The 23,818-nt window shown below is 41.1% G+C and overlaps 2 protein-coding genes across 3 annotated transcripts in view; one reads left to right on the top strand and one right to left on the bottom strand.

Annotated features, from left to right (window-relative positions):
- Window positions 1-1,134: 1,134 nt before the first annotated feature.
- Window positions 1,135-14,394, bottom strand: LOC138976148 (max-binding protein MNT-like). Its single transcript, XM_070348980.1, has 8 exons — window positions 14,215-14,394; window positions 13,754-13,856; window positions 13,385-13,417; window positions 12,651-12,762; window positions 9,376-9,577; window positions 8,697-8,798; window positions 7,981-8,154; window positions 1,135-7,440 (listed from the first exon to the last, which is right to left on the bottom strand). Exons 1-8 carry the CDS (start codon window positions 14,285-14,287, stop codon window positions 6,842-6,844), a joined length of 1,398 nt encoding a protein of 465 aa, XP_070205081.1. The 5' UTR covers window positions 14,288-14,394; the 3' UTR covers window positions 1,135-6,841.
- Window positions 14,395-20,623: 6,229 nt separating this feature from the next.
- The window catches only part of LOC138976146 (transmembrane protein 248-like), a 26,096-nt gene continuing 22,901 nt past the window's right edge, over window positions 20,624-23,818 (top strand). For both annotated transcript variants that reach the window (XM_070348974.1, XM_070348973.1), the window contains exons 1-2: window positions 20,624-20,765; window positions 23,433-23,594. In XM_070348974.1, coding sequence (XP_070205075.1) covers window positions 23,439-23,594 — 156 coding nt within the window. In that variant the 5' untranslated portion in view covers window positions 20,624-20,765; window positions 23,433-23,438. The remainder of the gene's footprint in view (window positions 20,766-23,432; window positions 23,595-23,818) is intronic.

Here is a 23,818-nt window from a genome sequence, read left to right as displayed (position 1 = left end):
AGGTACTGACTTTGTTGTTGTTTTGACGATTGAACGAGCACACACACATGCAATTAAACACATGTGTTTTGTAGTTCCTTTGAAGTTTCGGTCAACCTTGAAACGCCCAAATATGAAGTTTTGTTGGCCTCTGACGTCACATGGCTCAAAGAAGGGAAATCCAATGTCCACTCGAAGATTCTTTTTCTTCTTTGACAGTTCATCCTCCGATACTGTAGCAATCTTTTTTTCACTTTCTAGTATGCGGACGACTGAACTTGACCGCTAAAAAGTAGTCCTTTTGGAATCATTACGCAGAGTCTGAACATGAGGTCTGAACATTGTTTTTAGGCAGGATCTAGGTGAAACTGAAAGCGAGGCTGTTCTTATCTCTGTATACAGTCGAGAGAGAGAGAAATACATGTCGAGACATATGGTTATGTCGAAGAAGAAAAAGAATCTCGTGCCAACCACTACGCAGAACTGAGAAGACCATCCGAGTTGTCCAAAAGAAGTTCTGAAACACGTCACGTTCCAAATCAAAAGACGACATTCTATTCTCTTACGTCACTATTCTTGGTATACGGTGCCATTCGGCGGCTTTGCTACGAGTATGCCATAGTCTTGGTTGGCCGAGACCTTGAGGTGGAATGCGAGTGATTAGGTTTGTTGATTTTGCTCGGAGAAGTGGTCCGTGTTCAAGCAAGTTTCTTTCTTCTTTGAAAAGAAAAACCCTAAGACCAGTGAATGTCGAGATTATGTTAATTGGATCTGTGATCCAAACATGCCTTTTGGTCAATCTCGATGGCAGTTTATTCCACTCGCACGGGCTCGTGGAATAAACTTCCATCTCGATTGATCAAAAGCCATGTTTGGATCACAGATCCAATTAACGAATATTATTCTATTTTGATGCTTTCTCCGTGTATGTTGCAAACTTGTAACTTTTGCAAAATGAAATGGCGAGGGAAAAAAAGAATCTCCATATAGATTGGTCAAACTTTGGGTACACAAGTTAATATACTATTGTCAGAAATGTTATACTTGAATCCAGCAGGACCAACCAGTAGAGCGCGCTACTACTTTTTTTTTTTAATTCAGTCATTATTTTTGCATGACACCATAAAGCACTTACACTGTAGCAGACTTTTTAAAAAAAAAATCAGAATAAGATTAAAATTACAGAAATAAATGTAATGGCTAAATATCAAGTGATGGCATGTTCTTTTTGTTTAAACAGCAAGCTTTCTTTCTTTCTTTATTTGGTGTTTAACGTCGTTTTCAACCGTTCAAGGTTATACCGCGACGGGGAAAAGGGGGGATAGAGCCACTTGTTAATTGTTTCTTGTTCACAAAAGCACTAATCAAAAAATTGCTCCAGGGGCTTGCAACGTAGTACAATATATGACCTTACTGGGAGAATGCAAGTTTCCAGTACAAAGGACTTAACATTTCTTACATACTGCTTGACTAAAAAACAGCAAGCTGTAAGTGTAACAAAAGCAAACATACACAGCACAAACTTTAGCAAAATTGTTGGTCTAACATAATACTCTGCACTCGCAAACTCAAGTGCAGTTACAACAAAAAAACAGACTAATTCTTCCCATTACCAGTGATTCCAAAACCATTGAAAAAAAAGCTACAATTTCACTATGTATCGACAAAATACGAGCAAAGAAAACACATGCAAAATTATAAAGAACACTGGCTCTCGTTTGTTTTTTTGTTCTCTGGGACATTATTGCCCTAAACATATACTTTTTTTCAATGTGTAACCACATTGCTTTTTTTTGTTATAAATAAAAGAGAAACTGAAATTAACCTCTACTGTTCACAAAACAAGCCTGTGTGAAACATTAACACTTGTGCGCAGAATTCTTCAAAAAACAAAGATGGAACGCATTTCTACTTGTAATGAAACAAATACCAGTGATGACACTTCAATTGTAGAGCACTTCAAGCTCAAAAGTAGAACTTTCACTTTATGATGATAGCAATGCTAACAACACAGGGCATAATTAACATAAAACAACATAAAAATTAATTTAGCACCAAACCATCCTCAACTGCAAAGCATCATCAAATCAATAACTGTATACTTATACATACAAATGGTCTATGAAACTTAATAATAATTTGTACAACTGAAATTACACAGCAATTAAAATAAAGGTACTGGCATAACAAGTTAGCTTAAAATATGTTGTTTATTTATTGCAGAATGAAAGACTCAATGACGAAAATGGTAGAACAAAATAAATTTTGACCTTTAGCTTCATGTTGAAATGAATTTTACAAATGACACATTGATTTGCTGAACATCTGCAAGGATTTTGTTCACCTGTTTGCATACAAAAAACAAAAGGTGGCAATTACCCAGACCAACGCCCAGACACCCACACACATTATATTACAGTCACACACAACCACACACAGTCATAGTTAATCAGACACCCATGCACATTATATTACAGTCACACACACAGTCATAGTTAATCAGACACCCATGCACATTATATTACAGTCACACACACAGTCATAGTTAATCAGACACCCATACACATTATATTACAGTCACACACACAGTCATAGTTAATCAGACACCCATGCACATTATATTACAGTCACACACACAATCATAGTTAATCAGACACCCATGCACATTATATTACAGTCACACACACAGTCATAGTTAATCAGACACCCACACACATTATATTACAGTCACACACAACCACACACAGTCATAGTTAATCAGACACCCACACACATTATATTACAGTCACACACAACCACACATAGTCATAGTTAATCAGATACTCACGCACATTATATTACAGTCACACACAACCACACATAGTCATAGTTAATCAGACACCCACGCACATTATATTAGTCACACACAACAACACATAGGCATAGTTAATCTGAATCAGACACCCACGCACATTATATTACAGTCACACACAACCACACAGTCATAGTTAATCAGACACCCACGCACATTACATTACAGTCACAGTTAATCAGAGACCCATGCACATTACATTACAGTCACAGTTAATCAGACACCCATGCACATTATAACACACACATACACACAGTAATAGTTAATCTGAACTGAAAGCGAAAGAGGTTGTGAGTGAGAGAGAGGGTGTATTCCAGTGAATGGCAACCATTCCACGTTTCGTCTGTATGTGTGTTATTTTGAAACACTCCCGGAGAGGTACACCTATTCATGCACAAAGGAGATGTTCCAAGGGAGCGAATATGGGGTGGAGATGTAAATAACCATTCATTCAGTGATGAGGGAGGAGTAACAATATATGAAATACATGTACAACGATCTTTACACAGAAAGGGGAGATAATCTGATGGCACTTTTCAATGTACATGTATGTGGACATATGAAACACTTTATACAAAAACAGAAAAGAGATGTTGGCAATAGTTCACAACAACTGTGGTAGGTTATCATACTTACTTGCAAAGGTGATTGATAGGTCTACGCACTGAATAATGTGGAGACCAAAATGGCTTGCTGCAAGTTTGATGAACGAATGTCATTGTTACACTGGTATCAGAGACTGCCAAATGTCAGGACAAGCATGCAAATTTGTATACTTTAAAATGCCTGAACCCTTTGGTGGTGGCTTTCTTAACAAGCAACAATATACATACATGATAACACTTTTGCTTTGGGCACCCATGCTTTTTAAAAATTAAAATATAAATATTTCACAGAACACCAAACATAAATTACAAGGAACAAAACATGCACGAGCGCCCAAACATTTTACTATAAAAAAATTAACATAACCAAGGTGCATAACATTAACATTTAAGTACATCCTTAGCCTGTGCGGAGACTTAACAACATTCTTAGCTGCAAATTTGCTGAGCATCACAGTTTGAACTTGGCATTGTTTCTGAAATAATGATAACGACATGTGACCATAATATATCAAGTGATGAACAAATGTAACAGTGACCATAAGCAAATGTAATAGCTTCTGATAGTGAATAAATGAGGTAAATTACAATGAGCACACAGCATAAAATGAATGAATACAGGAATTGATGAAAAGCAAATCTACATTACTTGTGTTTTGCAGCCAGCCTCTTAAATAATGAGCAAACATATTTTGCACCAAAGCATGTTCTTTGTGAAAAGAACCTGTAAAAGTAGTGCATATAGCAAAGCAGAAATCCACATTCATACTGTCAACTACTTGTTGACCGACAGTACAGTGAAACCCCCCCTTTTAAGACCTCCAAAAATCTGAGAGTATCAGGTCTTAACACTTTCTACCCCACCTATGTTGACCCATTTTCTTTTTAGCCGAGACCAGCTGTGCTGCAGCAGGTCACTCAGAATTGTAGTCACTGTGTATCAAAACGCTGGAATGCAGGCGTTAGATGGACGTTACAGGAAGCGACTGAAGCTAACATTCTGAGCGAATACATCTGTACCTGGTCAGATAGAGCCATGTGAGTGCGTACGGATATCTCCGTCCGTATCTGGGAGACAATGAGTTAAAAAGGAGGGAGTCTTAGAATGGAGGTAAATTTACAGAGGTTATGAACAGAAAATCTGAAAAAAACAGGGTCTGAATTGGGAGGGAGTCTTAAATTGGGGGGTCTTAAATTTAAAAGGAGGGTTCCACTGTATTGCAAACTTACACAGCCGCCCATATACGCACTTTTTTGGTGAGCAGACATTTGAACAAGACACATGTTTTCTACAAACTGCCGTATATCATTAACAACACTTTTTTGTTGTTGAAGTTTTCCAGTAATTAGTCATTGAACAAAATAACGGTGTGACAAAAAGTTTCCAACAGTGACACGAAAACTAAAAAGAGATAATGTTACCATGCTGCATTACAGGAATGCCTGCAACAAAAGCTTAGAACGACTGAAAGCATTTCTTCGGAATTTCATTCCATAGAATTTAAGCCTGGGCAGAGTGGGATGGTTTTGCTGTATTGATTTTGATGATTGACCAAGGCGCCATTGACAAAAAAACATCACCAAAACAAGATGATCTTCGGATATAACTCTGTCAAGATTTTCAGTGGTCTGATAGAGTAAGAGCCCCTTTCACAAGGAAAAGCTTCTGATCGGCTTAATCTTGCGATCAGGACGAACAAGTAAGTCGGATGTGTATGTTATACAAAGTGCGCTCAATCTGAAACACCTTTCTCTTAACCTACCACATCAATTAAAAATTCCAGGGCGGGGATGTAGCTCAGTCGGTAGCGCGCTGGATTTGTATCCAGTTGGCCGCTGTCAGCGTGAGTTCGTCCCCACGTTTGGCGAGAGATTTATTTCTCAGAGTCAACTTTGTGTGCAGACTCTCCTCGGTGTCCGAACACCCCCGTGTGTACACGCAAGCACAAGACCAAGTGCGCACGAAAAAGATCCTGTAATCCATGTCAGAGTTCGGTGGGTTATAGAAACACGAAAATACCCAGCATGCTTCCTCCGAAAACGGCGTATGGCTGCCTAAATGGCGGGGTAAAAAAACGGTCATACACGTAAAATTCCACTCGTGCAAAAAACACGAGTGTACGTGCGAGTTTCAGCCCACGAACGCAGAAGAAGAAGAAGAATTAAAAATCCTGACAGAGTTAGTTCCGGAAAACGTCGATTCCCACTCTGCACAGAAAACATCCAAGCTGTTGATCTGTCCTATGTGTCAGAGGATGATCTTATCTCATCTAAAAGCTTGGGCAAATCTGTGATGGTGTACGCAAAGGCTCACAAGGAAGCAACAACAATTCTTCGATGAAAGGATAACTGCAGTGAAATCAAATTTAAACTGGTCAACACGAGGTACTCTCGTGACAGGTATCCCTGTACCACAAAAAAAAGTATGGCAACCACCTCAATAAACGACAACCCCAAACCATCCCAGATGATTTCTGTTGAATGTTAATTCACCTTTCAAGAGCAACCATGTGTCTATAATGATCGAAAAACACAATCCTTTAAGTTCAATAAATCTTTGAAACAGTATCTCTCGAAGTGAAATATTGTTTTGTGTGTGTGTATTTGTTTTCGCTATGTGAACACACACGCAAAGTTAAAGTAAACCAGGCATGGGAATTGTCCGCCGAATGGCGGATTTCCGCCGAATTTTTTTTTTGTTCCGCCGAAAATGCAAAAGTGTCCGCCGAAAAAATAAAGGGGGGAGGCACACAAAAAAAGCACCGGTTACTTTGGCCTTTGCGCAAAAGCCCGCGAAAACTTTCCGTACTTTGTTCACGCACTGCTACCGCCCGCCTCAGTTATTGAACTATTATGTTTGAAAGTAAACCAGATTGCACAGATTGTGTTACAAGTTACATTTTCCTGTTTGTCTCAACAGATAAAAATTTTTACAAATTTAAACCATATATAATACATGTAAGCAAAATTTGGTACATTTTTGTACTAAAAACTCTGATTCTAAAAACAGAATTTAATGGCAAACTTGGAGCTCAGATGACACCAGATTGCACCATCTGGGTTCTTTGGAGAAAAAAAATTTCCGGGGGGGGCATGCCCCCGGACCCCCCTAGTAAGGCTAGGCGCTTCGCGCCGTCGACTTGACGCTTCGCGTCTTCAGTTATAAATTTTCCGCCTTTTTTACAATTTTCAATTCCCATGCCTGTAAACTCATTGTCCACCACAGATAACCGTGTCTATTTTGATCACAATAACAAACCTAAAATAAAACACCATAAAATCTGCATCAAAACAAAATTAACCAAAGAAACAGTGCAGTGGTGTGACAGGAAAAAAAAAATCAACGACAACAAATAATATCTTCACCCCCCTCGCCCAACCCATCCCTCTAAAAGTTGTGTAATCCTCATGAGGTGGAACTGATAACAACAGGGTTCTTAGCAGGAGCCATGACAGCAGGGTTCTTGGTGGTAACAGGGTTCGTTGCCGTGGTGATGGCAGGGTTCTGACTCTGAATCAGACTATTGAGGTACACCATGGGTTGTTGCCCGTTGTATTGCGGCACCCTCACCAAATACTGTCCATTGTTTGCCGATTGCACTGTGATCATGGCCGGGGCTTGAACCTGACCCGCCCCTAATGGCCCTGGAGCCAGATTGAGAGGAGTCCCGGTGGCTATCAGTTGACCGGCACTGTTGACCATGGCCTGGGTGGCCAAGGGGAACGAGGCTCCTGGAAATCTGAGTCTGGCGGCGCCTGACATGACCGCTCCGGCAGCAGGTTGGTTAGCCATAGACACAAGGAATCCTCCAGCCACGGGGCGTGCGTTTGTGAAGGTCGGGTTGGGACGCTGTGGAATTTGGGACAGGAGAGATTGGGTGGCGGGACGGAACTGGGACGGGATGGGGATCTTCACGCTCCCTGCCGGGGGGAGGAGAGCCGCTGGTCGACCACCGAGCTGCATCTGTGGACTGGCATCTGTTATCTTGACCAACCTTGTACCTCCTGTAACAAGCAATACAAGGTGTAAGGAAACTCAACAGACACAATTGTAAAATTCAATTGAATATCAACAAAACATAGGTAATCATGTGCACATATCTGTAAAACACACTCCAAAAATAAAAATAAAAGAAGTTTTGACAGTCATTAATGTCTAGATTCATTGCTCTCTCCCTTCCTTGCACCACATCGCTGTGTCTGCCTATGCATACATGTACACACATACTCACTCCAGAATAAAGAACAAATGAAGTTTTGGCAGTCATTCATGTTCAGATCATGATGGCTCTCTCTCTCTAACTTCGCCACCGCTCTCTCCGTGTCTCTCTATACATACGTGTATTCAAAAACTCAACTTTCACGAAAGACAAGGACTACAGAAACACTTTTATGTCTCACTCTCTATTGGCAGGGGATTATTTGTTTCTTGTTTCTCCTGATTGTTTATTGTTTGTTTATTCAGTTGGTTAGTCAGCTTCTTCCTTACACTTGTCTGGTGGATCTACACAACTCCACAACTCGTTTTACCAGAAAACACCATACCTTGGGGAGGTACAGCCTGCTTAGTTGACGTCAGTTTGGCGTGCAGCTTTTTCACAGTGGCTTGTGGGATAGCTTGATTCACAAAAGCTGGTGGTGGCGCTGGCAATGGATTTGCATGAGAAACAGTAGACGTGGGATGCTGTCGTTGGCTTAGCAAAGGTGTCTCACGGATCACTGAAAAACACAAACAATGATTACTCTGACTTGGATTCTTGTGAAAAATCCTAGTGATACTGCCTTTGTCACTACTATTTCTTTGAAATCCTTGTATCAACTTACTAGAAAGCCTACAAGAATGAGACATGAGCAGCCAATACAGTGGAACCCCCTTTTACAACACCCCCCCCTTTATTTTTAAAGACTTTCACATTTTTACGACCCTCCTTTCTTAAATGTTTTATTTATAGCCTTAAAATGTACCTCCATTTTAAATTTTCCTCCCATTTAAGACGCGATTTTCACTAAAAAACAAAAGGGGGGGGGTCCAATACAGTGCAAAAGACCACAAAAAGTCTGAGAAAATGAGGTCTGAAAGTGGAGGGAGTTTAAAAACAATAAACGTGAGGTTCCATTTCCATTGTAGCACATGTAAATCAAACACAGTGACAAAAAAACACCTTTAAAAAAAACACACAAAAAACCAATCTCAGAACAAAAACAAGGGGGCACTGGTTTTCTGTTATTTCTAATTGTGGTGGGTTTTTTGTTTTTTTTACCTGGATGGGGGATGCCTCTGGTAGCGTTGCTGGGTGGTGGAGGTGGCAGTGCTATGGAAACAAAGGCTTCTTCGTCATCCAAATCCTTCATGTTAGCAACCTCTGCAAAATGTCACATGTATTTTATTACCAGCACCTGTGATTTATACCACACAGAACTAGTCATGACAAAAACAGTTAGTACTTGGATTCACTGCATTTGGATACAAAACTATCCAATCGTACTAGGTCTCAAAACCTGGCATATATATATTATACATAAAATCATCAAGACATTCTTCCTCAAAACCTAAACATTTGTCAAGGCTGATTTCATACTTCCACACCCTAAAAGATATTTGCACCTCTCTACTGTTGACCAAAAATACTCTGCCAAAAACATTGTTGTAAAAACTTACATTTGCAAAATAGTCTATAACTGATCAAAGAGATCCCAATAACGAAATATTTGACTTGGGTATCAGAAATTGTTCCATGGAGCTCACAAAAAAGCTTGAAGATGGTTATGTGTGAATGATGCACACCTTCAAGTTCCACAGATTAAGAGGAGATGATTGAAACCTCATCAACAATTCCTTTCCCCTTTATATTTGCCAAAAATGCCTACACAAAAAAGCCAGGAATCTGCCCTCGAAGATACTCATACTTCCCAACAGAAACTGTGAAAACTGTTGCATACCTTCCGCTGATTTAGTGGATATGCTTGACACCTCATCAACATTATCCTCTCCATTTGTATTTTCCAGAACCGCCTTGACAGGAAAGCCATGCGCCTGTTCAAAATCCTCAGATTTCTTCCTAAACTGTTCCACCAAAGCAGCTCTTTTCCTGGCCAGCTCCTGAATTTCCTGCTGGTACTTTCTGTCCTTGACCATCAGGGTCTGCTTGGAGAGAAACATGACCAGTCTTCAGTCAGAGAGGGTTTGTATTTGAATTTGTAAACTACAAGCAAGGATAGGTATTTCATTGTAATATATTGTATAGATCAGTGCTCGCGAAAAACATATGGGAGATAACTCTGTATTCCTAGTTTTGATAGATTCGCGTAGGACTGTCGCGTCCGGTCAGGGAGAGAATGAGCCGAACTCATTTTGACATGAGTTCAGGATGCACCAGAGTATCCTGTGATGTTCACACTGACACACAACAACAACTATTACTTATTACTATACAGCATTGATAATGGGAGAATAAACATGTGTGCAAAAACACAACAGAAATCATGACATATAACCATATATGTGAAATTGGAAATGACCGAACTAACCCCTTCACCAGTAACAACATTATCAATGTGAAGACCTACAAGTACACCAATGCTGAGACAAGATTCACTTCTAAACTGATTTTCAAAATATTTCAAATTTTTTTCAAGGCAAGGTGATGTAACTTCTTGCCCCAGCCCTTTCCTCCCTTATATTAAAGTCAAGAAAATAGTTCTATTTTCTTAATTTTCTGATTGACCTTTTTTCCCCTGACACTAGAACTTGTCTTACTCTTCATAAAATTTTGAATAAATACAAATGACAAAACTTGATTTTGCGGACTTTACATTCAAAGGAAAGTTACTCTTCTTCCACATCTAGGGGACACAGCTAGTACATGTTATGTAGTATGATTTCTGGCAACAACACAAGTCACATGCAGTTACAGTTTCTTTGTTTTTTAAATGTGTATTGTAGCTGCTATTAAGATTATTATATTTAAGACTGATTGTAAGGCATTTATGTGTATTGTTGCTGTTATTAAGATTATATTTAAGATTGATTGTAAGGCGCTGAGAACTATTTTAGGATTTGCGCCCTATAAATACATTGTACCCTTATTATTATTATTATTATCATTATGCGCCTGTCAGGTTTGTGTAACTAAAACAAACACCAATAAAATAAAAAGTAACCGTCTAAAGTGTCTTACTTTTATCAACCATAATTGTTTTTGCCAAGTCATTGGACACAAATATTTGACTTTTTGTCCTACTTATAGCCTTGAGTCGCCTTGTGGTGAGATATGTGCGCGTTATAAATTCTCGTATTATTATTATTATAGAAAACATGGTGTATCAGCTGCTATTTAGACATGAAATTAATGCCCAAAAAGGGTGATTGTGAGTGGGTTCATTGATCAGGGTAGGTGAAGCATAACAGCTTTTTTCTTTGAATGTAAGCACACTTCTTGTTTTGCTAATACAGTACTAAGTACAGCTGCTGCGTAAAGGTTTAGTTCTTCTTTTATGTGATTAGCTAAAAAAAAAAAATCCTTCATGTAAAAAGACACCTTCAGCAGTTGAGATGAGTAAGATGGGATGACATTAAAAATCATAGCAATTACAATAATCAGGCCCCCCCCCCCCCCCCCCCTCAAGAAACATAATCAATGAAAAACAACTTGTTTGTCACCAACAAATATATATGTCTTTCGCTCAGCATTAATACAAGCTCCATCCTTCTCTCCGATTTATTATCGGTAGGACTTGTTTTTGGCCTTCAACATGAATATTCAGACGGTCAGTTCTACGAAGCGCATTATACTTGAAATAAGCCGCATACTACATACAAAATAAATCCGCAAGCTCATGTTCGTGTCCACCTCGCCTGGTTTTTGTTGTGGTACGGTTGTAAGACATTCTTACCCGTACACGTGTAGGGAAGGCCACTTGCATCGTTCCGTCATTACCAAATCCCAGTAAACGCGCATGCGCATATTATGTTTATATCGGGAATCAACCAATGAACACAGAAGCACCGCCATGTGTAGTCGGCTTATTTGCATAAACTCCGCCCTCATCACGCGCACAGATCGGGTCTGATTATCTCGCGGAAGAATGTCACCGTTTGTAACTCGGTGAACCAAGAAAACGTGCTTCAAATACTTGATATATTCCGCCAAAAGATGACACTTCCTACAAAACCTGATACCAAACTGACAGACACAGGCTAACATCTTCGGAAATCAATCACGATTTACTTTTCATGACCTAAAATACCATAGCGCGTAGTGATACACGATTCGGTGTTGTTGGTTGACATGACATGTGCGCAGAACAAGCGTGGTGAGGTTAGTCACGTGGGCCGATTCACAACAAAAGATGATTTGGCAGAAAAAAACCACCCCACGATTCTACTCGGCAAATGAATGCTCCTGTCTATGCGATAGCTGTGTTTTTTCTTTCCAATTATATTTTCATTCGCGATGTACGCTTGCCATCGCATTTTTCTTCCCATTATGGGTCTTGAATATGGGTGAACAAGCGATGAACCATCGACACGATATTTTGACACGGTATTTGTAGAGCAGGAATCTGAATGATCTGAAGGTCGCATGCGTTCGTCCACGATGGTGTACTTTTGTAACATATGATTATAGACATTTATAAAATTCCAGATGTCATTAAAAAGAAAGGGACTTCAAATACATCCGCAGAGTCAAACTCCCTCGACGGTACCGATGATACTTGCATTTGCGACACTTCTCAATTCGGTGAACAACTTTGGCCCTCGAGATCCTGGCCGGAAACGGGCACACGAAAATCGCACGCCGACTTCACATGAGCTATACCAATAAAGTAGGCCGGGACACAAGTTTTTTTTGCCGATATTTGATTTAACAGTATTAACACCACTACACCAGGAATGCGAGTTGTAGCTGTATTTATCGAAGCAACCGGTTGCTTCATTTCCAGCAAAGAGAGCTGTCATAACTCATGATCTACTCACTTGTGAAGGCCAAGGTGACAAAATATCGTCCAAACACACACACACTTTGTGAAAAACATTTTCAGCTGTGCACAGCCGAAGAACTAGTTGCAAAGTTGCAAAGTCTAGCTCCACAGTCAGACAAAAATGTGATCACATAAAACAACTTTAAACAGGCAAGATTTACAAATTAAGTACACACACAAGTCTAAAAACAAATTGACTGACCATAAGACTTCTCGGTCCTAATAATACCCACCTGAATATATTTTTGACTGAGTTTGAGAATCGACTGATTGGAGTGTTTCTTCTGTTGCAAGCTAGGTACCACTTTTTTGAGAGCGTTGAAGTGGTCCTTCATTTGTGCACGTCTGTTTCACAGGGGAGAAAAGACGGAAAATAAGTCTCATGCCTTCATTATAATTACACTTTTAACCTCAAAATACATGCAAGATTGATGAGATAAGACTCATTAGGGAACAAATCAGTGCAATTACTCAGCATGAGACAGGATAGTAAAAAAAAAAGAAAAAAAGAAGAGCTATACTTCCTTATCCTATCAAAAGACAGGATGATTACTGCACATAAGATTAAGAGCACTTACCAGAAGAGAAAGTCGACTAAAATAATATTAAACACAACTGGAATATATGACGATTGTGTTGCAATGCAGCAACAAGTGTATGCATTTTTTTTTATTTGAAATGACAAAGCTTACAGAGTTCATTACATAACAAATGCTGGCACGAGACTAACAGTGAATGGTATACCTGCTTCAAATGGAACATGAAACAAGAAAACTTCAATTATCAAAACAATTGCAGTATCCATTTCATGTTATTCAGTCAATGGTTTAACACAATTGATTTTAACTTACACACATGCACTTGTATCCCCTTTATCCATTCCATCCTCAATGCAAACCCTCCCTGAAAGGCCTCATACTAGTCTTACTCCCATAAAACAGAAAAAAACTGAAAACCACAAACAAACCTTGTTTTCTCCAGCTGATTATGAATTTCCCTCCTGGAAGCAAAACGATTGTATGTATTGATTTTTAATTTGTATGTCAAAAAGCTACAAAGAGTCATAATTACTAAATTAGAAACAAATGAATTCCAAAGTACCTTGAAAATGTTGCTAATGACAGACACTACAGATTGACAGTTGACAGTGACAGATTGATTTTTCGGGCCTACAAAAGTGAAAAATGGCCCATTTAGAAAATCAATACTAGGTATTTAAAAGTGCAGTTGAGTTGACCTTAAAACAGCAAGAAAATAAGATATCTGTACCTCTCTCAGTCTCATAAAAAATAAGAAAAAAATTCGCTTTTCCATCCAAATCTGAACAAGTACACACCCTCCATTTCTACGCCTTTCTCTTGATTCAGGTCCATTACTGTCGTTACTGTTGTTTCCCGGCGATCCAGGTCTAGCGTAGCCATGAAAATTCCTTTCAACATCTGAAACAGGGCAGAAATAACTTTCAATCACACCGTGGCCGGCCCGGCCTCCCAGGGCACACTTGTAAGATAACGTGACCGACTAGGAAGCGGACATGATCTCTTGACAAAGCCGTTGCAAATACTTTTTTTCGCCGATAGAGTTGTTTATTGCACAACACAATTTCCAAGAACGATAGTACGGAGACCGCTTGTCTTGAACATTACCAAATAAAGCTGAATCGGAGATCAAATGCTCCCGTTTACGCAGCAAAAATCGTATTGTTGGCAGTAGAGACTGTGCGGAAAAAAAGTAGTCCCTCTTGCGCGACGAAACCATGTGGATTTCTATTTTTCCTCACCACGTGTGTGTCCTTACCTTCGACAAAATTTGCAGCTTCACATAGAGCATCTAATCCAGTCGTGTAAAACATTTGTTTCCCTTCGTCCATATCTAAGACGGAGTCCTGAAGAATTTTAACACCTAACTTTTAAAGCCAGCGGACCTCAAGTAAAAATACTGCACACCCGCCCGTCAAAATGGCGGTTGTCGACTAAACACAGCCGATGCCCATGTGCTTTGCCTTGTCCAATCAGCGAACAATATTTTCCGTGAATTGTTTATGTAGTGCAAACCACGTGGTTGGATGCGCAAACCACGTGGATTAGGTTCGCTGAATGATTTTACTGGCATTCGTTCCGTTTACCGTCTCAGATAAATCCCCGAAGAAAGTGCTTTATTTAAGACCCAACTGCAGCTCAGTTTAAAATCAAACTCGATTTACTGGGTTGATGCATTTGACCAACTTATTTGTTTAGCGTGAGACACAGACGGCATTGACCCGGTACCCCGATTTACTTTAGTCAGGGACCTATATATAGTATCTAATATAGGTCTATGCTTTAGTGCACTGTCAAACTAAACGCTGATAACCACGGCCACTGGTGTTTTTACAAGTTAACTTGGCATAAAGGTACACCGCCTTCATTAGAAGCACATACTAATAATCACTTGTACTTAATTACTGTCTGGCAGAATCGCCGTGCAGAACTGTCTAGAACTGTGTCCCTTGAGTTTAACGGTACCAAATGAAACACCGATAAACAGACCGCCCCGGTACACCTGCCCTCTTTGATGATGTTCAATTACCCGTGTCGAGTGTCACCTACCTCTAGGCTCTTTCAGTTGACCTGGGTCCAATTCAGAAGTTCCCTATCACATTTGAGGGCAGTTAAGATCACCGGCGGTCGTCTTTTCAAGTTTTTCGCAACAAAAATCTTTTTAAACTTGTAACTGAAGAAGCGGCTTTTTCATAGCAGAGATATCAGTTTCCTATACACATCTCTGGTGGTAGGTTGAACACACGGACAGGCTTTTCTTGGGGTCACACTGAGTGGTAGGGGGGCGGGGGGCGGAAGCCCCCACAGCACACACTGGCACTGACACACACACGCACACACACATATATATATAATATATATACAAACACACGCAGTAGAACATTTTCATTTCCAATTCGTGCATCTGTTAAAGCTACACAAGAGAGAAACTTGATCTCCGTAAATTTCATGTTTGGGACATCTCTCAGTTTGGCGGCGTGATTATCAGGGATCGCGCTAGCTTTTTAAAAAACGCGTAAGTCATACGCAACGAAACGAAAAAAACGCGTCACGGACCAATATTTTTGCGTACTACGAAAACACGTACAGACACAAACAAAACACGCACGAAAGACTTAAAGACACTCCTTACCTAAATACGGCGAGTTTTCCTGTCGAACTCTGCGCACGCTTGTCGAATAACACCCCTGCTGTCTCCAACCTTCGGGCCTTGCGAGTTTGTTTCCCGCTCTAATACGACTAGACACACTTTCCGCCTTTTGGAAGCGCGAGATGGGAGAGCAGCTAATGTCTGTTTCATTATCCGACAAGACATTATCTGGTAATACCCTCGTTACGTTCGTTTGCGATACTTCGATGCAAAAAGAAACGGACTTTAGTTTTGACGCGCAGATTTCATGTGTGTCGTCACTTCTCGAGCCCTATAGTCAGTTTCAGGATCGGGTGATTATTAAGTCAGAGCAAAAGCGCTGCGTGAAGACAAGAAAAAGTTACAATATTTTTGCGTATGGGTTACGCGGCGCGGCGAAAAAAACGCGTCAGCGACTTTTAAAATGCGTCAAATACGCAAAAATCGTGCGTAAACGCGATCCCTGGATTATACTCACTAACGCAACAATTCTTTCAGTCTAGTAATTTTCTTGCAAGTTATATCACGGGTTGATATTGATGTTATTATTATAATGTATTATTATTGTTTTAGGTGTGTAAATGTGTGTACGTTGTAGGCAAACCTGACGCAGACAAATTCTCTTCAGTGGCCATCGCGTAGTACAATCGTAGCTGAGTAAGCGTTATTTCGCAGGGTAAGCAATAAGTAGCGGTCAGTAATTAGTGCACAGCCGCGTGTGTATAGTAGGGCATTTCCTAATACGCTATAGCACAATGATACCTGGCGATAGGTGCCACGATGCTGGACCGGCCTGTGACGTCAGTCTCCAAAAATGGGAACTGAGACGGCACAGGGCCCAAGCTTACCTTTATCTAGTGTGACAGGGGAGGCTACCGCTCCTCAGTTGGCACAGCAGACTCTGCACCCGAGTTGTTGCGGCCTTTTAAGTCAACACCCGTGGTTTGTGGAAATCTGTTTGTGATGGGGTCTGGTGGTTTCCGATTGTCTGTATGTTCATGGAAACCTTTGGCCGGCATAACAGTTTTTATAGGGCTAATTTCTTAGCCCTAACATTTTCATATCTGTTTGATTGCACTTCGCTTCCCGCGGTGATCGTAGTGTTTCGGCACACGGTTACATCTGGCGCTTGCGATCAGGAATGGGACTCAGCATGATATGTTCAGGTAATGGCATAATATGACCATTGAACATTTTCGTGCTGTTCCCATTCTGCGAACTTGGGATGGACAGTGGTCCCCCGGTTCGGAACTTCGGGACGAAGTTCATTTCAAACGGGGGCGATTGTGACAGGGGAGGCTACCGCTCCTTTCACAGCAGACTCTGCACCCGAGTTGTTGGCCTTTAAGTCAACACCCGTGGTTTGTGGAAATCTGTTTGTGATGGGGTCTGGTGGTTTCCGATTGTCTGTATGTTCATGGAAACCTTCGGGTTTGCATAACAGTTTTTATAGGGCTAAGAAATTAGCCCTAATATTTTCAAACCTGTTTGATTGCACTTCGCTTCCCGAGGTGATCGTAGTGTTTCGGCACACGGTTACACTAGGGAGATAGGGAAGACAAAGGACTGACTGCAGAGAATTCTTGGAGGACGGAGCTAGAGACCAGACCAGAGGAAATAGACCTAGGGAAATAGAGTATAGGAGTGTCGACCAGCAGAAAAGAAATATAAGTTACTACTTAGAATAAGTTAGCATAGAGACAAGTGATAGATACTACAGTTGAAGTACAGTGCCAACAGAACAGTCTGCATCAGGTACTGAAGAAAGTACACACGTGTTGTGCCCCAAAAGACATTCTTGTGCTGTGCAGGCTCTGTGAGAGGTGTTTTCTTTGTGCTTAATATTATTTTGTTTGGACCTAGCTATTGATGTGTACATTGTTGTTAAACAGTTGTTTGTTGCATGTTTACCAGGGTTTGCTAGTGTGTGATAGGGTTCGTGTCCGTCTGAAGATGTTAGTTTCTTTGTTAGTCCTGTGTTGACAACTCTTCACATATCACAAGCGCTTAGAACTGTACCCACGGAATACGCGCTATATAAGCTTCATATTGATTGATTGATTGACACGTTGTTTCCCCTTTTGTGTTAAGTTGTACCCTAAATAAAAAGAAGAAATTGTTGCTCTTGGTTTCGTTTGCATTCTTAAGATTGTTCGTACCTTGTTCTTTGTCTCCCGGATTATAAAGATCTGTCTGTCCTCTCAGTGTCAGTGAACACTCGTAAAGCCAAGCGAGTAAAAGTAATTATGGACATCTTTAATAAACATCTTTAAAGACCAGGTCACCAATTCGACCCCGCGATAGTTATCTGGGCCCGTGTAATTCAGGAGCGACATTGGTATCTACCACTCAGTCTTACTGACATTAACCACACTGATTTTCATTATGAACCCGGCCTTTGGGTTCCAGTATGATGTGCTGATAAAGTCAGTTGCGACCACCGACACGGTCACAGGTTTAGCGTGCAGTATGGTGGACTATAGCTGCTTCAAAATTCTACAGTATTCTCTGCACGTTAAATATAGACTTTTAACATACAGCAAGTAGCAAAATGGTATTCAGTCTTACCACAAAAGCGCGGCTGCGACTCGATACAACCGGCACAGGTAACAACAGACGATTTTCTTAATTAACTGTCAAACTTTTTATTGGTTGTGACTGAATAACTTACGTCCCTCGAAACATCAGCGAGTCAACCAACAAACCAGAGTAAACACCGAAAAACTGCAACAACTTGAAACAACAACAATAACACCACCACCACCAACAACTTGACAACACTAACAACCAACTTGCACAACAACAGCAACAACAACAACAACAACAAAAAAGGCAATGTTGCGCCCTAAACAAAACACACACACACACACACACACACACACATGCACACACACACACACACTGACACACACACACACACAGCCGTGCACACCGTACACACACACACACACACACACACACACACACGAATAAATTCACACACATAAACAAAAACAAACATACAAACGAACAAACAAAACTTTGTATTACTTAAATTGAACGGTGGCCTGCAGTCACCCTCCCGGCTGAACCATGGACCATAGACCTATATTAGGTCCCTGCATGGACTTACCATCCACATACCCTGCACTGAGTCACAAACCACGTGCGCTGCAGTCACACTCATCATACCCTGCAGTTACCCTTCACGAGCCCTCCAGTTACCCTCCACATATCCTGCAGTTACCCTCAACATGCCCTGCAGTTACCCTTAACATGCCCTGCAGTTACCCTGCACTGACATACCCTGCAGCAATTCCGGCCCGGCTAAACCGTGACGGTTTCCAGTCCGCAGTCAACATGCTCTGCACTCATCCACATGTCCCATATGCACTCATTCCCATGATCAGTATACCACGTGGTTAACCTGCACATGCCCTGACTCGGAAGTCACCTTGCACATTCAATGCAATTGCCCAGCACTAGATCAAGTGCGCACGGAAAAGATCCTGTAATCCATGTCACCGTCAGTGTTTGATGGGTTATAGAAACACAAAAACCCTGCATGCTTCCCCCGCCGAAAGCGGCATATGACTGCCTGAATGGTGGGGCCCGTAAAGACGATCATAAGTTAGCAACGACCATCAATTAGATTCCTTTTTACATTTAGTCAAGTTTTGACTAAATGTTTTAACATAGAGGGGGAATCGAGACGAGGGTCGTGGTGTGTGTGTGTGTGTGTGTGTGTCTGTGTGTGTGTGTCTGTGCGTGTGTGTGTGTGTGTGTGTGTAGAGCGATTCAGACTAAACTACCAGACCGATGTTTATGAAATTTGACATGAGAGTTCCTGGGAATGATATCCCCGGACGTTTTTTTCTTTTTTTCGATAAATACCTTTGATGACGTCATATCCGGCTTTTTGTAAAAGTTGAGGCGGCACTGTCACACCCACATTTTTCAATCAAATTGATTGACATTTTGGCAAAGCAATCTTCGACGAAGGCCGGACTTTGGTATTGCATTTCAGCTTGGTGGCTTAAAAACTAATGAATGAGTTTGGTCATTAAAAATCGGAAACTTGTAATTAAAATTATTTATTTTATTAAACGATCCAAAAATAATGTCATCTTATTCTGCGTCATTTTCTGATTCCAAAAAACATATAGATATGTTATATTTGAATTACAAACAAGCTCTGAAAATTAAAAATATGAAAATTACGATTAAAAATAATTTTCCGAAATCGATTTAAAAACAATTTCATCGTATTCCTTGTCGGTCCCTGATTCCAAAAACATATAGATATGATGTGTTTGGATTAAAAACAAACTCAGTAAGCTAAAAAGAATAGACATACAGACTGAAAGCGTGTTATCCTGCTCAGCGCGACCACTACCGCACTATTCTGCATGGCTTGTCGATTTCACTGCCTTTGCCACGAACGGTGGACTGACGAAACTACGAGTATGTGGTCTTGGTTAAAAAAAGCTGTGCGTTCAGTTTCATTCTGTGAGTTCGACAGCTTGACTAAATCAGTGTTGTGATTTCGCCTCACGCGATTTGTTTAAACGTATTGTCATTAGATTAAACCCTCCCATGGACGAGGGCTGGATGTAAAAAAACCACCTGTTTGCTTATGCCATTACCCTCGCGGTTAATAAAGAATTTGTCTTTGTCTTGTCTTTTGCTTGATATCGCAATGAATCGCGGCACTGACGTACGTACGTACACGGTCCGGGTTATGAAACTATAAAACGGGTAGTTGTGAGTTTCGTGGATCCTTTCCTATTTCAAATATGTTGACTGTGTACGTAGGTCTTTCTTGGTTGTGTATTTGATTTTTTCTCATCCAAAACCATTATCACGCGTCTGATCGCTCCCATTTAGGAACCTACGCTAATTATGATGACGCGAGCTTCCATTCAAATTAATTTGAATGGAAGCTCGCGTCATCATAATTATTAGCGTAGGTTCCTAAATTTATGCCATCGCTCCTTGAGTTCCGCGGTCTCGGCAAGCCCAAAATCTCGACGTGTCTCAGTAACCGAGACTGGCGAAACCCATGTGACCTCAGCCGATATCAACGCGAGAACGACATACAAAATGGATTCCTACCTACGTGACGAATTTGCTGCTTTCATTTAAGTTTTCATCACAAGCTGTTACTTCAACTCTTAAATATTGTTTGTTTATGAAAACAGGTAACCTTATTTCCTTCTTATTGCCACCTACGTATGCCTGAATCACGTTGTGCTCACGTTCAATTGTGAAAGTCTTGAAAACTTTGATGTTTACAAACGTTTTCCTGCACAAACTCAAACTGATTTGCACTTTTACTGGGTACCGCTTTTGGGTATACTGAGGTTTTGTTATGACTGGGCAGTTGGCACATTATTTTGTGTATTTGTGGGCTGATCCAGAAAATTTTTCTTAATAGTTTATTCCGAGACTTGTGACATCTTTTAACTATTTATATCATTATTTATATGATCTTAATTTTAAGTGCGTTGGATTTGGAAGCTGAAGAATGCATAGCGTTGCTGCTGCAGTGCCAGGAACAGCTTCCAAACCCAAGGGGAAAAATCCGCAGTTCCTCAAATGACGTCTGTGTGTGTGTGTGTGTGTATGTACTCTGTGTGTGTGTGTGTGGAACGCATTACACTGGAAAAGAATGTGAGCAAACGCCGGGCAAACATCCCACTCCCAGTCAATTGAAGTCTAACGAATAACGTCTCACAACGTGCGTGGTCATCCGTGGCGGTCAAGAAAGCCGCGGGCCCTGCCAGGGGTGAGTTTTGGCGCTCGCCCGCTCGCCCCCAGCGACTTCAAATCGCGTCGGGCGGGTTCGAAATTCCTCTAAAATCGCCCGCCTGGCGAGTTCAAATTTCGCTGAAGCACAAAGTTGTTAGGCAATGTAGTCAATCGGAACGGCTGGCGAACAAATATCTCTGCGGGTAGTTTTGCAGGTATAAGTGCTTTACTTGAGAAAAAGAGCCTCCAACAGAGTTAAGACAGTGGAACCTGTCTGTAAGGAGCACACAAGGAACCGACCAAGAGTCAGGTCATTGTGGACAGGTGGCCATTATGGACAGGTGATTTATGCACAGAGACAAAAATGGTTGGGGAGTTGGTTGTAATGGGCAGATGTTGGCAATAGAGAGGTGGTCACCAGGGCAGGTTCGCCTTTATTCAAAAAGGATGTGGGGAAATAGCTCAGTTGGTAGCGGCTCTGGCTTCAAAACCAGTTGTCGCTATCGGCGTGGGTTTGATCGCCATGTTCGGCGAGGGATTTATTTCCCATTGCCAACTTCGTGCAGACTCTCCTCGGTGTCTGAACACCCCTGTGTGTACGCATGTGCACGATAAAGAACCCAAGTTCATAGCGAAAGGGGAGGGGGAGGGGGGGGGGGGGGGAATGGGTAGCGCCGAACTATATTGCTGCTGGCTTTCCACAGTGAGAGAGCAGCTCGAATTTCCATGATGGTAACCTCACAGGACTAAATGGAAACTTATCCTTATCCTTCACCTTTCACTTTGCTCACCCATCTCACCTGCAAGCCTAAATCAGATCAGTTGTAAATAGTCATGTACATAATTATTTTCTTTTCTTTTTCATGCTTACTTGTGAGTGCCGTGTCTCTGTTTGTGTTGTTGCCTTGTCATCTTCATGCAATTTATGCGTAAGTGTATATGAGTATGCTTGAGTTGTTAATTGTGTATGAGTGCGCCTTGAGTCGCCTTGTGGTGAGAGATGTGCGCGTTATGAATTCTCGTATTATCATACAGCTGTTCTTTATGGTAGTATTGGTAATGGTATGCTATTAGTTTTTACTGTAACTGTTATTTTGTCATTCACAATCTCAAATTCTGAGCAATGATTGTAAATATAACTTAAGATTTACATTATCAGGTATTTCTGTAGAAACACTATAAAGTATAAATTGACATTACCATTGTAGAAACCAAAATTAGTAAGACAAGTACTAAAGCAGAGGAAAGTAGCGGACATTTTACTGGTTGAACTGTATAATGAACAGACTTCTGGATGGGGAAAAATCATAGAATATTACCTGCTATTCAGACTTGGTCGTGTGACAGACGTTTTCTTCCACACGAGATTACGTTGATTGTCTAATGAAGCCGTCAGGCTGAGTTAGACATCAGGTAATCGAGTGTGGAAGAAAACTCTGTCACACGACCAAGTCGGAATAGCATTTATGTCTCACAGCTTCAACAGAGGAGAGAACAAACACGTTTTGTGTACTCAAGCTTGACAAACCTAAACACAGGAGCAGCCATTGTGGAGAGATCTACTTTTTGATGGAAGTGAACGAACAACTATGAATGACGTCTCGGTGTGAATGACGTCACAGTAATCTTCACAGTCTGTATCTTTTAAAGCATTCTTCATGACGTCTTTCTGTGTCTGCATCCGTGAACTGTTTGTTCTTTTCGGGGTCTTTGTCATCTATGTTCAGAACTCTGTCCTTCTAGTTTCAGACTAACAGGCCTCCTGAGCAAGCCACTTTCCAAGGGAAGCTAAACTCGCGTATGAAACAGTACTGTCGTCTGGGATGCCGTTTTCAATATTCTCAGCATTGAAGAATTTGTAAAGAGAAGAAACGACAACAGCAGGAAAAATAAAAGTTGTGTGTGCATTTTGGGGCTTTTGGAGGGACGATTTCAAGTTTGAATCCGTTCTTGCACATGCTCCAAAGCGTGTAACATACAATCTTGCACACGTTTGCTTTAGTGGTGGCAAAGAAGGAAAGCGTGTGACATTGTGTGCTCTCGCTTTTAGCTCCTGCAGGACATTAAATATATATGGTACAATCTTTATGACTGAATGCTTGAATAATCTCTTGCAGACCAAAATGACGTTACCAATTGTGGAAAATGTGCGTGGCTTCTTTGTGTCGCGGCCACCTCTGGTGGTCTTCATGATCTGCCTGGGTTCCTTCGCCGTCGCTCTCATCACCTTCGCCTACATTGTCAAGGTCAAGGACATGCCCAATCCCGATGTTACTGAGGTTAGTCTTTCCAGCCATAAGCTTCAACGTCGAGTGTGTGTGTTAAACTAAAACAATGTCTAGTTAGCTGGTACTGTTGCATGACAACAGCAGGGCATTTCACAGCGAGGGCATCCTGGAACATTTTATCGCCGTGCGTAAGAAACAGCACGCTCACTGTGGATGCTGTGAGTGCCTCTGCGGTGCCTCAGAAGCTAGTGCTTAAAAATGAAATGGTGGCCGTA

This window comes from Littorina saxatilis, linkage group LG9 (assembly GCF_037325665.1).
Source record: "Littorina saxatilis isolate snail1 linkage group LG9, US_GU_Lsax_2.0, whole genome shotgun sequence".
In the NCBI taxonomy this organism is placed as follows: Eukaryota; Metazoa; Mollusca; class Gastropoda; order Littorinimorpha; family Littorinidae; genus Littorina; species Littorina saxatilis.
This window is presented reverse-complemented; position numbering and strand designations above follow the sequence as displayed.